This window comes from Aptenodytes patagonicus, chromosome 3 (assembly GCF_965638725.1).
Source record: "Aptenodytes patagonicus chromosome 3, bAptPat1.pri.cur, whole genome shotgun sequence".
Classification (NCBI taxonomy): domain Eukaryota; kingdom Metazoa; phylum Chordata; class Aves; order Sphenisciformes; family Spheniscidae; genus Aptenodytes; species Aptenodytes patagonicus.
The window spans coordinates 100,114,677-100,129,641 of NC_134951.1; the positions used below are offsets into that span (position 1 = coordinate 100,114,677).

Below are 14,965 nucleotides of genomic sequence, written 5' to 3' on the forward strand. Positions count from 1 at the left end.
GGAACTGTAATGGCTCTAATGGAACCCAGACACGATTGCAGCCTGGCGCTCTAAATCCATACCCCCCCACAGAGACACAGCCAGCTGCATCCTGTTAGTCCCTGAAAAGGACGGATGCTTTGTTATAAATTTATTGTAGTGAGGTTAGGAAATTGTAGTAATTTTATCTAAAGATTTATGATTCATGCTAAAAAGGCTAAAGTGTTAACGACAACAAAAACAACAATACACGAGTCATTTCCCAAAGGCAGATTAACATTTTGTCCCTTTAGAGATAGGACACTGAGGTATGAAAAAGTTAGGCAACTTGCCTAGAGTCACAAGATGAGTCATTGACTGAAAAAGGACAAGTCCAAGCTAAACCTGACAGAAATCTACAGCATACTGGTGCGGCTCTATCATGAATATGAAGGGACTCCGGATGCAGGCATCAGAATGTTACGCTAACCGCCTGTTGGCTTTCCACAGCTGTTAATTTTGGGGTGAGCTGTAACACAAAAGCACATGACTACCTCAACTGTTTTTAACCACGCATTTCTGTTTAATTTGTTGTTTATGAAATATCTCTAACTTGGAAGTTATTAACTTCTTACCAGTATACCTGTTCCTCCTTTCCCCTCCTTCCAGATGGGAAAGATTCTAGTCCAGAGGGTCAGTGATATGCTTTTGGACTATTCCACTCACTAAGCCCAGTGTAAGATCCGACCCACTTCAAAGAAGTCCTCTAATTATTCAGGCGCTGTGCCCTTCTCCACGCAGAGAGAGTGAAGACTACCCCAAAATACTTGCATCTCTCCTCATCCTTCAGGAAACTAGAATGCAGCGACTTCCACACTACTGCGAGAAGAGAATGGGCAGTACCTCACCAAGAGCTCATTAAGCTGCATCCATAACTGACTGCAGTAACGAAATTACAAAGCAGTCACAGTACGTATTTTCAGAGTATCAATCCTGATTCAAGTCCAGTTAAAAGTAAGCATGAAATAAAACAAAGATTTAAAAAATTATAGAATAGGACAGAAAAGTTACAGCTTTTAAAAATAAATTCTATCTAAAAGAATTAATTAACACCTTTGAGAAAGGAACTCGATTTACACTGAAAAGTAATCGTAGCAATTCACAGCTAGGTCACAGCAAGCACTAGGTCTTTATTGCTTTTGTCTTTTTACACAGCAGCAAAAACGTAAACTGCCTAGAGCTACCTGCAGGATGATGGACAACAGACACCTGACTTCTCATCATAATAAACTCCGGGTTTTTTTGCTCCCCACCAGTCTCCCCTGCAGCTTTAAATCAGGAGCATAAACTGAATAAAGCAAAATCTTGCTAGTGATTTTGAAGCCCACAGCACATCATTGAAATTTACGTACACACAAGCCATTAAGTGAACACATGTGATTAACTTAAAAGGATGATGCATTCCATAAGGTAACTTCTTTTGTTCTTTAATAGTTAGTCAAATTGTAACAAAAAGAATGTCACATATTTTGCACCAGAACTGAAGTCTAATTGGTAGGAAATGGCCCACAAAACCAGCTATAAAAATCTTTGCTGAGAAGTAGGGTGAGACTGCTAGGTTTTATGTGAGAATTGTCAATTGTACAGATTAGCTAAATGAGAATTTGAAGGGTTCTCCTGCATACAGGATAGCAAATTATTAGCAAGGTTCCAGTGGGCTCTGCTTTTTTTTCGTTGCAAATGGTAGCAGAGACATCTAAGAAGCAATCACAGCACTCAAATGTAATTTCAAGCGCACATTTGTGGGCCCAGTTGTGGAAGAAAAGCTGTGTCTCTTAAGAGCAAAATTGCAGGGTCAGAACTCTTTCTATCAGTCCTGAAATGCTGGAATGCAAATGGTAGAATGTGCTGTGCAACTCCGTTCCTCACCAAGTGTCCTACATAAAACCCTTTCATGAGTTTGGAGATAGCCTCTGGGCAGAGTTCCTTCTCACTCTTCTCTTTTCCCTTTATGTGCTCTGCTGTAGCATCTCTGCATGAGTGTCTCAAACTGACATGCAATCTACAAATCCTTGGGAAATTCAAACAGTCAAGGATAAAACAAGTGGAGGACTTGCTCTTTTTAATAATTTGCACTTAAACCTCAGCAAAGATTGGAAAGTTCCCAGTCTAAATAACATTTAATACATGGTTTGCCCAGCCTTATTACAGGGAAGCACGTAGGAAAAGGAGAATGAAAATAATTATCCCTACCAACTATCATTTGTTAATGAAGAACTACCTACCCTCTTCTTTTAAAAGCATAATTTAGTGATGACTGAAGTTTTCTGTGTGTTATGGAAAAATAGACATGAGCTGAAAAACTGCACTACTCCAGTATTTTTTTTGTTATACTGAATCAGATAAATGGCATTTCAAAAACCGGCTGGGATAGATAGATTTTCTGCTGGAATAAGGTGATTTTCAACTACTGGTTTCAACTACTCTGTTAATACTTATGTCATCTCATTCACCACTGGAGGGAAAAAGGAACTCCAGGGGGTCCAGGACTTACCAGCTTGCAGCCAAATTTGTTCAAGAGCTGTCCACAGCTGCATAGGTCCTTGCTTCATTGCACTGCTCTGCATAGTTATTTCAGACATGGCCTGTTCCAGTCTTGATGCAGCAAGGGAAGAGGCTCGCTGTGATCCTATGGACCAAGCAAACAAGAACAATAATGCATTTTATATACTTCTTTGGAATATTTCTTTGACTCATTAAGGCAGCAGGTCTGATTCTCCACTCATTGCATCAGTTTTATGTAATAAGAACTCCACTGAATTCTGGCGTGACCAACTGGAGAACCATGTTTTATAAAAGGTTAATTTACTGAAAAAAAACACTAAATTACCCAAGAGCTGCAGCTCAAACAAGCGAATTAACAGACAGTAATTTTATAAAGGTCTGCTTAGCATTCATCAAAGAAGCAACCTTATTTTGCTCATTTGGAAAGCAGAACTCTACCATCAAATATTTCCCATGAATACTTATTAGTAACCCGTTTTATAAGCACACTGTCACCATACAATTACAACATGTGGCCCACTAATGTAGAATCTTAGTACAGCATTAGAGTAGCTTGGCACCATTCACACAGCACACACATTTCAAGTGACATCAATATTGTTCTACTGGTTTAGAGGCAGCGTGGTTTTTCATTTAACCTTGGGGAGCAGAGAGCTCAGTGCTTTGACTAAATTAACCTTTAGTATGCGCTGTAACATTTACGCAAGAATAAAGTATTTGGCACCCACATCTCTGGGACAAAACATCACATCAAAAGCTACTCCCAGGGAGAATGCATGGGCAGAGACCATGTTCTCCGGTACAGCAAGTGGGATTATACTGGTGAGCCGACCTCTCAGAGGGGTACCAAGAGGATGGTAACAAAATAAGAAGCTACAAAATGAGATTTCACAGTTGGCTTTGTAAAGCTTTGGGAAATAAATATTTTAATATACGTAGGTTTAATGTGACTTTAAGGTTGATAAGCTCTTTCTCTGGGGAGCTGCTGGGACTGAAGCACTTGCACTGATTAGCATTACTCTTCAATCTATCCTTACAGGCTGACCTTGTAGACCACAAGATCCTGGAGTTAAAATCCCGCTTTCTCTCACCACAGCCACCCTGAGGGAGCAGCAGAGCCTAGGAACAGGTACTTGGAGAAGCTGGGATGGTTCTGGGCAAGGGAAGGGACAGAAGGGCAAAAAACCTGTCAGGGGCATATGCATTAAGTGGTCTCTCTGAGGCGGACAGCATGCTTTTCCCGCCGGAGCGTGCTGAAGAGAGGGTTGCCAAACCACACCTCCAGGCCCGCAGACCATCACCCAGGGCCAGGGTGCTGGCAGGGAGAGCAGTGTGGTCCCCTGGCCGTGGTCCTCTGAACGTTGAGCTGGGACCCAGCCTTTTGCCAGGCACGAGGGGAGGCACATCTCTGCCCCATGCTCCTTTGACACCTGCGTGGCATGGGGCAGGATATGGCCTGCAGCTTTTACCTAACCCGAGGCAGCGCTGCCTGCCTCTGAGAGCGTCATGGCTACGGAGAGGCCGCAAGTGCAACTTGAAGCCTAAAACTGCTATAGGAAATATTTGTCCCATTATCTCACCGCTAACTAATGTCATTGATTTTAAGCAGGAGAACTTCAAAACAGCCCTGCAGCACAGGCGCCTCCCACGGCTCCCTTGGAAAATGCAAATGTGCTCTTCCTAGATGCATTTCTTAAATTCCTACATATTTTCAAAGACATTCCTGATCTAATGTTCCAAGAGATGACAGTGCAGTAATGTAGCAATTACGGCTTTAATGGTATGGTAAAAGCCATTCTGCTTTGCACCGAGAATTTATTATATTTAACAGATCCATCTTCAGCCTGTTTCACCGCACGGGATTCCTCCCCCTGCCCTGCCCACTCACACTCCTCTCCCCCCATCCCTCCCTCCACCCGGGAGAAATTTCACCAAAACTCCCAGGAATTAAAGACAGACAATGGTTGTTTAACATAGGGAAAACTACCAGGCATTTATGCCCAGCCATCCAAAACACCGACAGCTTCTTTGCAGCGCAGAGGCAACAAGAAAACGGCCACGTGAACAGCTAGTGATGTTACTAGGAGCACTTTGAAGTTAGGGCAGACCTCTTGCCTTCTAGATTGGCAAACTTGGAAAAAATTATATGGGCTTTGGGGATTTTGCAGTCAGCCTAACCAGATTCTTATATTAGCACTCCTGATCACGTTAGTATGCTTTGAAAGCAACTTTCAGTATGACATTTCTCTGCCAAGACTGCCCTCTTTCAGAGAGGCTTTCTGGAGCTGTGTTTCTTGCAAGCACTCATATGTAATGATGGTCTGATTGCATTAGGCAGGCAGATGGGCTGGTGTTTTATTCACATCCTCACAGAGCTCAGGGAAATCCTGTCAAGCAAGGATTCAAGTCAATCCAAGGAAACTATGTCACTGTAAGGTACCTTTGTGCATTTTGGAGAAGTTCACACACTGCTGTGAGACTGAACAGCCACTTAGAATCTACTAAAGCATCCTTCCCTCACAAAGCAGGCTTTGCAGGAATATCACTATGAGCTAGTTGCACTCAAAGAACACAAGTTAGCTGCTCCTCTTCTCCTTCTCTTCATTAGCCAGGTAGTTGCCAAGAGGGGAAAGCCTGCAATTTGAGACCGATCTTGCCCAGTGCTGTGGGCTTCAATCTGCACAGCCATAAAAAGGGAACCCAAGTTACTTAGCAATTTACAGCGGAGGCTCTTTGCGTTTAACAGCCTTTGGCATTCCAGTCCTTTGATGTTTATTCTCTTTTCCATTTCAGCCTACACAATGAAGCAAACCACGCTAGGAAGAGACCAGCCAATCCCTTTCCATCCCTGACCAGCCTCAGACACAGATACGTTCCTTGTTCTAAACACACACATGCCAGATGATAAGGCGCTCTCCATCCCAGCCCATACCCACATGTTTGCTGCTGCTGTTCTTACCCATCTCTGCTGGACCGCTCACAGGAATGCTCCTTAAAGCTTGTCTGCCCAAATATACTCTGTAAGAGAAGGTCTTTGCCAGCCTGGCCCTTCTGGACTGAAAAGGGCTCAGCCACAGCTCTGAACCTCAGGCAAGCAATATGGTGACCCTGGGGGTGGGCTAAGGGCTACTGGAGACAGAAAAGAGTATACCTCTAACACATGCCAACTCCCAAGAGAGGAGGTAGGCACGTATCACACTGGTATCACTCTGACCTCAGGGTGGTGGGGGGAGCTGGAAAAACTTCAAGCGACGTTAAAAAAAGTCTCAGAACGTCTCATTATAAAGTATCTCTTCCTCAAGAAATTCAGATCTTTATATGCTAAAAAAACCCACAAAACCTGTCTCACAGAACTTTAATGTCATGCCTCAAAATACATGCAAATGTTGGCATAAGAAGATATTGCATCAATTTGTTATTTTAGTGCAGTCTCTTTCTCTTTTTAACAGCTCCACTAGACAGGATATAAACTTCAAATTTTACAATAAAGCCCTCCACACGTTTTGGAAAGAAATCATAAAAATAACAAAATTGATTTTGTCATGATGAGCTCTGCATAGAAGCCATACAAAATATATCTAAATAATTTTAAAGCACTGTTCTAGGGTTGTTATAAGACCAAGAAGGACCAAGTTTAATATTTTGCATCTATGAAAAAACTGCTATCAAAATAGAAATATACCTCAGTAGATTTACTAGGCTTATAAGAAACACAGAATTCCCTAGCCTAAATCACTTCAGGCAAGAGCATTATAAGATAAGACTAAATCAGAAAAAGAATGAAACAGCAAGGCAGCTGACTGATATAGGTGAATTTCGTTAGGAACACTGCTTCAGTTAGGAGAAGATGAAGAAAATAAAGAGGAATTAATCTTCCTGGCAGTAAACCTAAAATTCTGGCACAGCAAATAATCTCATTGTGGTCTACTGAGGGAGAGGCCAGTGTCAAGCCCGGCTGCAGTAATCCCCCCTTCAGTGACGAGTCCAGAGATCACAGAGCGCCTGTGCATTACAGCGATACTGCCGCACGCTCCTGGGGGATTTCACGATGGAAACGAGAGCCTGTTCTAGAATGATGCAAAAAAATCAGACCTCCTCCCTCCTTCAAAGCAGCCAGCCACAGCCGCAGCTCTGGTGAGACACAAGGGTGAGAGGGGCTAGAGCTGTACTCCAATCTCACCTCCTACTGTCTTCAAAGAGGCTCCCAACTGGGACAATAGACCCAGCTGCCTCCTTCCTGCAGGTGGAGAACAGCAGCACCTACAGCCTGCAGAGCAGTGAGCCACAGACCCTTGCTGAAAACAGCCAGCGCCAGTCCTGCACTAAGGTGGATGGTGTAATTTCAGTACGAGCCCCATCCTTAACATCCATTGTGGGTGCGACCATGTTAGCATGGAAACCTAGATTCTCGAAGTGGAGGAGGAATAAATTTCTTGCCTAAAACCAAACTGCATTCAGTTCAAATCACTTTATGTGCATGAAAAGCTAGTTTAAAGCTTGTACTTTACATTAATTTGCTCTTTCTGGCAGGCAGTACCATGGCATACAGCACTTTCTGCTGAACTACAGCTGCTCCATGGCATGCTGGCTGCTAAAACTGGGCTAAGAGCAGGCTGGAACAGGTACCCAACCCAGTGCTTTTTGAGGAGGGCACTACACAGAGACCAAATGTGCCTGAGCTTTGCTCTGACTCTGGAGGAGGTGCTGCAGGTCTGCAGCAGAGGAGTGAGCAGGAGGCAGGAGTGAGGTCTTAGAAGGGTGGCACCCCAGCACATCAAAATATTACAGGTTCTGCTGGTGACAATTTGGTCTCAAAATCTCAAACCATGCTGTGAAGTGGGTGTAGCCCAAACCTGGCCACACTCTTTTCTCCACACAATTACAAAGCAAGGCAAGAGATCTCCAGAAGAGCATGGGATCCACACCCAGAATACCTTTTACATACCATTAAGCACCAGCTAGAGCTGAAGGGGCAGGGATCAATCCAGGCTCAGTCCCACAGCCTAGGCACCATAAGCTACCCACTGTCTCAGCAGCAAAGTGGGAATTGGATGGATAGCAGAAGTACTGCGGCAAATAATATTTTTTGGTTTTTATTGCTTTCATAGTAATGCCTAGAGGCTGATAGATTCTACAAATTACCTGCAGTGTTTTCCAAGCCATTTTCATATATTCACTGAAACTGAAAGTCCATTTTACGGCCCAGCATCAGGGATGACAGCAGATATTTCACAAATCTTCACAATTATCAGAATGATGACTATCCTAAATAATTTTGTATCACCAGGAAACTTTCATGTCATATCCACTCCCTTTTCCAGATAATTTTTAATATAACAAACAGAACATATTCATTTAGTATATCCTCTTCATCTATCTGTGCTGAATTTGGCCTGTTCTCTTTAATTAAACCAAAGACTATAGAACACTGTCATACAAACAATGAGAAAGAGGACCTATACAAAATACAGAGACTCATCTCAGCAAAGGGTAATAAAAGGGAAATGGAATAAATGGATTAAAAATTACATAAATATGTGCATAGACACAGTAAGATTACAATATCATAAATATAGACCCTAAGGGTTTAACACTACAAACAAAAGAGCAGACATGCTGAATAATGTTTTGATGTTTGAATGTTTGTATGCTTGTATGCTCAAGACCTAAGCTTGCAATGCTTTTTAACCATTGGTGGGTGTAAATGGGGGTTAAACACAAATAATTTAACACAAGTTATGTACTTAACACATACGAACTTGTCCTTTATCTCAGCTGTATGTGCTGAGTGTGTGACTTCAGTTTTACCAATTCCAAATGTTCAATTCCAAATGTTCAAGATTAAGACTCAGACAAACCCTAATTCCCTAGCCCCAAAGCATGAGGCTTGTTTAAGCGTGAGGTTTTTTTAATAATAAGCTTTTATATTCTTCTCGTCCAGTTTCTGAGTCTGTGAGGTTCAATTTTTTGCAAGTGTTTATCTACGTACACAAGGGTAGAAAGTTGCTTCCCTAAAAAAACCCCAAATTAGAAGGAAGGTTTCTCACATAATCATCTGATTTTGAGAGTTAGGGTTTTAAGGCAAGCACCAACTATCACGAGACTTACGATAAAGTCACAAGTCGGCAGCACTCTGAAAGCCTCCTTTCCCCTTCCTGCCAAGATTAGCTTTGATGTCTCAGTTATTTCCATCTGACTATATCTGTTACTGTGAATGTGTATTTACCATATAATAAAGCATCACAAGGTTTATTTATAAGTCCCAAACCAAATCACCTTCTAATAGGAATTGACAGTCTTACTCAGCTTTCCAAAACCACATGTCCTGGCTTGATCAGGACATCTAAAAAGGATTAAATTGGGGGGGGGGGGGGGAGAAGAAGGAAAAAAAAGGACTGAATCATACAGTTCTTGCAGAAGTATAGTGAACTCCCACCTAATACCTTTCATGCTCGTCTCGGAGCTTTGTAAAAGAAAGCAGGAACCCAGATCTTTGTTTTATGCATGGGGATGCCAAGGTACAGACAAACCACAGTGACATGTTCTGCAGCAGAGATGGCCCTGGAAACAGATCTGGACCTCCTGACCACCAGCCCAGCAACACAGGCATGTACAGCCCCCTCCCCCCCAACCTTGCTGAAGAAAATAAAACATTCCTCTCTCGCAAAAGCATGCGTTTAGGATGGGAAAGCACAAATCTTGTTTCCTCACCAGAATCGGTATCATGAGCATCTGGGAGCGTGAGATGCAGTCCATTATGCTTTTTGATCACCGGTGTTTCAGTCACACTACTTCCTTTCTCAGAGCCACTGTAAAGAAACAAAACTGTGTTACCTGGCCACTTTTCAGCGGAGAGACAACATTCCCCTCAAAGCAGGCAATAGTCTCATCTAGCTGTCACTGGAACTGAAAACTGAAGCTTTCCAGCTGCAGGCAATCAGCTTCTTAAATGTGTTAACACCTGCACCCTGCCAATGGACAGGAAGCTCAGGGACACAGCGCCCAGCAAGGGCTCCAGGGCACATGCTGGTATCCATTTATTTGGCTGTTGGGAGTCTTTGCAAACTACTGGACAAGGAGCATGTTGGCAGCTAGAAGCCAGACCAGAGGAGGCCAACCAGCAGCCCCACACCCAGGAAGAACCACCATCCCTTGTCTGCAGATGGATTTGTTCACAGGTCTGCGGTGCTGATCCTTTTGAAACAGACCAATTACCACCTTCCACTCAGGTGCTAATTTCTTCATTTCAAAGGGATTATTTTCTCCTCTTCCACCTTTGTTCTGTTCAAACAGAGGAGGAAGATAAAAGCTACCACATAGCACTGCTTTATGAAAGGAAGACTATATGGTCTGCTCTTCTACTAGACTTCTGTCCTCACAGGAGAGGTCTTCCAAAGGGAAACTGAAAAAAACCCACAAAAAACCAAAAAAGCCAAAACACCCACGTGCCTAACAAAAAAAAAAAAAAAATAAAATCACTTAACCAGATCTCCTGAGCCTTCCTGTCACCACATAGTCTGCCATCCCCCCAGGATCAGATGGTGATGATATCTCTTCTCATCATCCATTAAAGGACAAAATATCAAAAGGAAAAATGCCCTGGCTACTTTTTTGGCACACTTCCAAGCCTGCAGCTCAGCCTTTGGACAATATTTCTCCCAAGAAACAAGATGTCACAGAGCCATGATTGCTGTGGATGCCCAGTCTTCCAGTCTTATCAGTCCTTTGGTAGGGATTGCACAGGATTCCCTTGAATTTGCATTAATCTAGCAGAAGAATTAGCTTGGGACTGCTATTTGGTTTTAAACATGATTATTCTGTTATCACAGAAAACAACAGCAAAAGATAAACCAAGTCTTGTCCTTCCCAGCTAACAATCTAGGACTGAAAGCCACTTACTGTCATTCATCATAGTGGTAACCATATTTACAATAGCTAATTAACCTTTTACTTGGGCTTTGGGATCAAACATTACGGTTTCTGTTAACAGACCCTGAATTCTTGGGCGTTTGACTGTTCGCACAAATCTCCAGCCTTGACTGGGCCTCCCTGTCTTCCATACTGATATCTCATTTGAGACTATCCTGTGGTGACAGATACAAGGGAAAATTAAATTCTCTGTCCTGCGCCTCTGCCTTGCCTAGCCAGGATTAGCCCAAGTGTCATTACCCTGACTGAGGGTTGCTGGTGGAACCGTAGGGGCATTTCTGTCTTGCTGGTGCATTGCGTATGCAGGAACATGGCAACTGCACTTCAAAATATTAAATCCCATGAGGCGAGTGCTGCTTTGATGCAGCAGCCATCACCACAAAAATCACTGTTCAGGCACATGGCTGAACAGTGGCTTATACGCTGTACTCCTACACAAAAGACAGGTGAGGAGATTGGTGGATGGCATAAGTTTGGCCACAGTAAAAACTGATCACAGGAGAGCAGCATACAGAGAAGGCTTGATGAGGTGGCCTCAGTTAACAAAAATGCATCTCAATACAGTCAACAGCATGGCCTTTTAACTGGGAAAACAGACGAAAATCCCAGCCTGAAAACCAAGTGGACTGCATTGTGAAAAACAGCCACTCCCAACGGCTTTATTTGTTATGCTGGAGAAGGGCTGAAAATGAACTGCTCCTTCAAAGCTGCAGTACAAGGCCTTCAGCCAAGAAAGCTTTTCCATGCACCACGGAAGGGACAGTAGCCAGATGATTTGCCTTCTGCATGCAACGCTGGAAAGGCTGACAGTGAGACATGTTGCCACTCCGCTGCCCATGTTTTTAAAAGGTAGTTGAGACAGTGCATAAGATGGTCACAAAAATTGCTGAAGGAAACACTTGATTGTGAGAGACTGCAGAGGCACCAGTTTATCAGAGAGAAGACAAGAGGGGACTTGAGCATAGCATATGAATAGCTGCCTGGGGAGAAAATATTGGGCCCTGAAAGACTCTTTAATTTAGCAGAGTCATAGTAAGATTGCAAAGCTGGGAAACTTAGGCCAGACAAATGCAACCAAATGTAACTAAAGTGCAATTTAATTGTGTGGGCGATTAGCTACTGATTGAACTAGTAAAGAGTATCGGGTGCAACAGCTCTCAACTTCATGTAAATACAGGCTTCTCTTTTCCAAGAGGCCCTAAAAAATGTCTGTGTCCAAGTCTCACTGATAAGAATTCCCCTTAAGTTCCTTTGCAAGCCCAACCCGGAATATTTTACATATTTGTTAGCTGATACTGCTGCAATTTGCTTAATACAAGTGGCTTCCTGGGTCACTGAATCCAGTCTAGAACTGCAGGTGCCAAGTTCATTCTTGTTACCTTTCAAACAGTACTTCCCAATACAAAATGCTTTTTGAAGTATTTTCTGAGAAAGCCAAGAAGTCCCACTGGGAACAGCAGTGACATACACATTACAGTTCCTAAGAGCAAAAGCAAAGCAATTTGTTTTGTTTAGGCTTCTATGGCTAAAGCTTATCAAAAGCCTCTAAAGCTATCGCATCCTGGGTTTTTAAGTATAATAGCCAAAGCACAGCTTGGGATCCGAATGCAGTCCAAATTTATTTGTCTGTTTTCCAATGTACTCTGTTCAGTCTCAGGCTTGCAGCCCCCCCTTGCAAGAGTAATCTTACTCAGTCCTAATTGTTCAGCGTGGATTTGACCAGCTTCATGAGGACTACTCATGGGTATAAAGATTATTCACATGAGAGGTACATGATTGAATCCTTAGCTGAAGAGACTAAGGCCTAAAGAAATCAGTAATTCCAGCCTGTAAGAGACCATTTCTCTGCTGCTATGTAAATATCTTGATTTTTGTGTTTGGTCTGCTGCTCATTAGCTAAATCAACAAGGAATTACTAATAATCTCTCAAGGACAACTTGTATATAGACAGGCATCATTCTGTACATATACTTCTGGTGTTTATAAAGCTTATGTAAATGCATACAGAAATGGGGAAACAATGCAACCTTCATCAGTCTGCTGTCGTGACTGTTGCCTCAAGCATGCTCTCCTTCCCATCAAACACAACCTCTATGGACATTACACGTGAGAGATAAGTACAGTCTTGGGATAACATTCCCAAGACAGTTGTACAGTGGTAGCATGACTGGGACAACATCCAAAGGGTGTGGGAAGGAAGAAAACCCAACCTGGTAACTTTCACACTTTCTAAACTTTTCCTTCTGGAGGGGAAGCAGATGAGAGAGAGGGAACAAGCAAGGAACCTAGCACTGCTTAAATGCAGGTTTACTAGGACAAGGGAAGGGAGAAAGATGCTACATCCTTCACTCCTTTCCTTGCCCAGTTAGCACCAGGCTGTGCAACCGGCATGCAACCACAGCATATGATAGTCTTGGCTGCGTGCCTTTCCTTGGCTTACTCAGTTCAGGACTCTGTCACCCCCACACATTCCTGGGTGGTGCCACTACTGCAGACTGTGAACAATAGCTGACTGATGCTCAGACTATTGGGAAAAAAAAAATCTGCCCTCCATTATGGACATCTGAACATGGATAGAGATGTTTAGACATTCAGATCAGAAACTCTTGGTTCAAACTGCTTCTTCAATCCTAAAATCTTGAGGGTTTGTTTTGGTGTTTCTTTTTTTTTTTTTAAATCATGGCTACTAAAATCTTGCCTTTTTTTTTTTAATCACAGCTAGAAATATTACTTATGTTTCTTTCTAAACAGCACTGTTTATTATCCTTTTTGCAAAATAACTTAATTATCTAGACAATTGAAGACAATAACTGCATCTCCATTATGAAATCTGAACTTGTTAGACAGTGGAGAAAGCCTACCTGTGCTGTAAAACATTATATACCATCTGCCACATCTGCAACATATGCCTGCATGTCACCAGAGCCTCTTCAGGTCCTTTATGTATCCATTCCAGTTTTACTTTGGTGAAAAGTAAGCTGCAAGATGAAAAAGAGTAACTTCTGTTTTATTGGCATCTCATAAACGTGGAGAATCAGTATCACTCTAGTGAGATCCTGGCAGCCAGCATTTTTACTTGCTTTGTATGTGCAGCAATAAAAGAAAACACCGTAGCACAAGGCATTTCATTTAGCTCAACTTTGATTCCCCACAAGGAGATGAGAGGATTAACAATATTCCTCAGCTGCAGTCAAATTTGCGTCACAAAGCTGGCAGGACAGTGTTAAAAGCAATGCATTGCAAAGCTAACAAGGTGAAACATACAGTGAATCTCATTTTATTTTGGACAGCATTAAAAAGAGAATAAAAAGGAATTGCCATAATACATATGCCAGACTGTTTTCTTAGCCTGGCATCTTCCTATAGCACTGGCTTATATAATAAATTTCAGACAAAAAACCCAACACACTTAATATACACAGACAATTATGTAATGCCTCGCAGGAAGGAAACGCTTTTTCTTAACCCCAGCTGGCGATCATCTCATGCCCCTAGGCAAGACAGCTGATAGCCCTTGTACATTCTTGTTCTAGGTAGTGTAACTGCTGCTACTATTCTTATACCTAGAGAATACGTACTTGCTCAGACCCCTGGCATTCAGCAGAATTAGGTCAAGCAGAGGTCAGACGACAGATTCGGCAATGACACAACCTACCACTTGCTGCTAGCATGGCTTTTAACACCATCCTTCACAACACCCATTCTCTATTTTTTTAATTGTCAAGATGATTGAATTTATTTCTTATTTACTAATGTAAATGTACTTCTCTGCTTTAAATGTTTTCATAAAGTCCAAGATCTACACATTTTGAATTAGCTCGATATGGCTAGCAATTAATCCACTGGATGCACATATATGTACATACATGCATACAACATTAACAGCTGAATGTCAAAAATCTTAAAACCCATTTTGTGAATGTGACCTGCAGGCTCCTGGGGAATCCAAACAACTTCAGAAAGAGACAACAGCAACTGCATAGATGATGTTAGAGAAGACTTTGCAGCTGAGTAAGAGATCCTTCACTTGCCAATAGTTAGAAATCTGCAGCCAAGACTCTGTGGTGCATATCTACAGTAATGTGCTAAAATGGCAGTCCCATTCTGCACTAACAAACATTAGTTTTGGGTTTTTTTGGGGGGGTGGAAGTCACCAAAATGTAGCCCAACTGTATCAACTGGTATAGGGAAGTCTGCTCATGGCTGCTGCTACAGTTTGACCTCACAGGACAGGCATTCAACTAGATTCCCCAGGTACAAACTTAGGCTAGGAAAGGAAGATCAAGATTCATAATCAAGGGAATTTGTCTTTGTCCTTTACTATTTCATATCCCTACTTTATATTTATCTTTGATTTTCTTGTTACTGATCTGAGCAAAACAAATGGTAATAGAAACATCCTCTGCTCTTGAAGATGCTGACCCTGTAACTGAAAGGGAGTGCTCTCATGAGTCAGGTAGATTTTTGGGCTAGATCCATGGACTGATCAAGAATTTTGCTGGGACAAAGAATA

The 14,965-nt window shown here is 42.4% G+C and overlaps 1 protein-coding gene across 2 annotated transcripts in view; it reads right to left on the bottom strand.

Annotated features, from left to right (window-relative positions):
* Positions 1 to 14,965, bottom strand: part of TTC7A (tetratricopeptide repeat domain 7A) — a 181,274-nt gene that overhangs the window by 43,663 nt on the left and 122,646 nt on the right. For both annotated transcript variants that reach the window (XM_076334402.1, XM_076334401.1), the window contains 3 exons: positions 13,314 to 13,430; positions 9,235 to 9,332; positions 2,513 to 2,647 (listed from right to left, as the gene is read on the bottom strand). In XM_076334402.1, the coding sequence (XP_076190517.1) occupies positions 2,513 to 2,647; positions 9,235 to 9,332; positions 13,314 to 13,430 (350 nt within the window). The remainder of the gene's footprint in view (positions 1 to 2,512; positions 2,648 to 9,234; positions 9,333 to 13,313; positions 13,431 to 14,965) is intronic.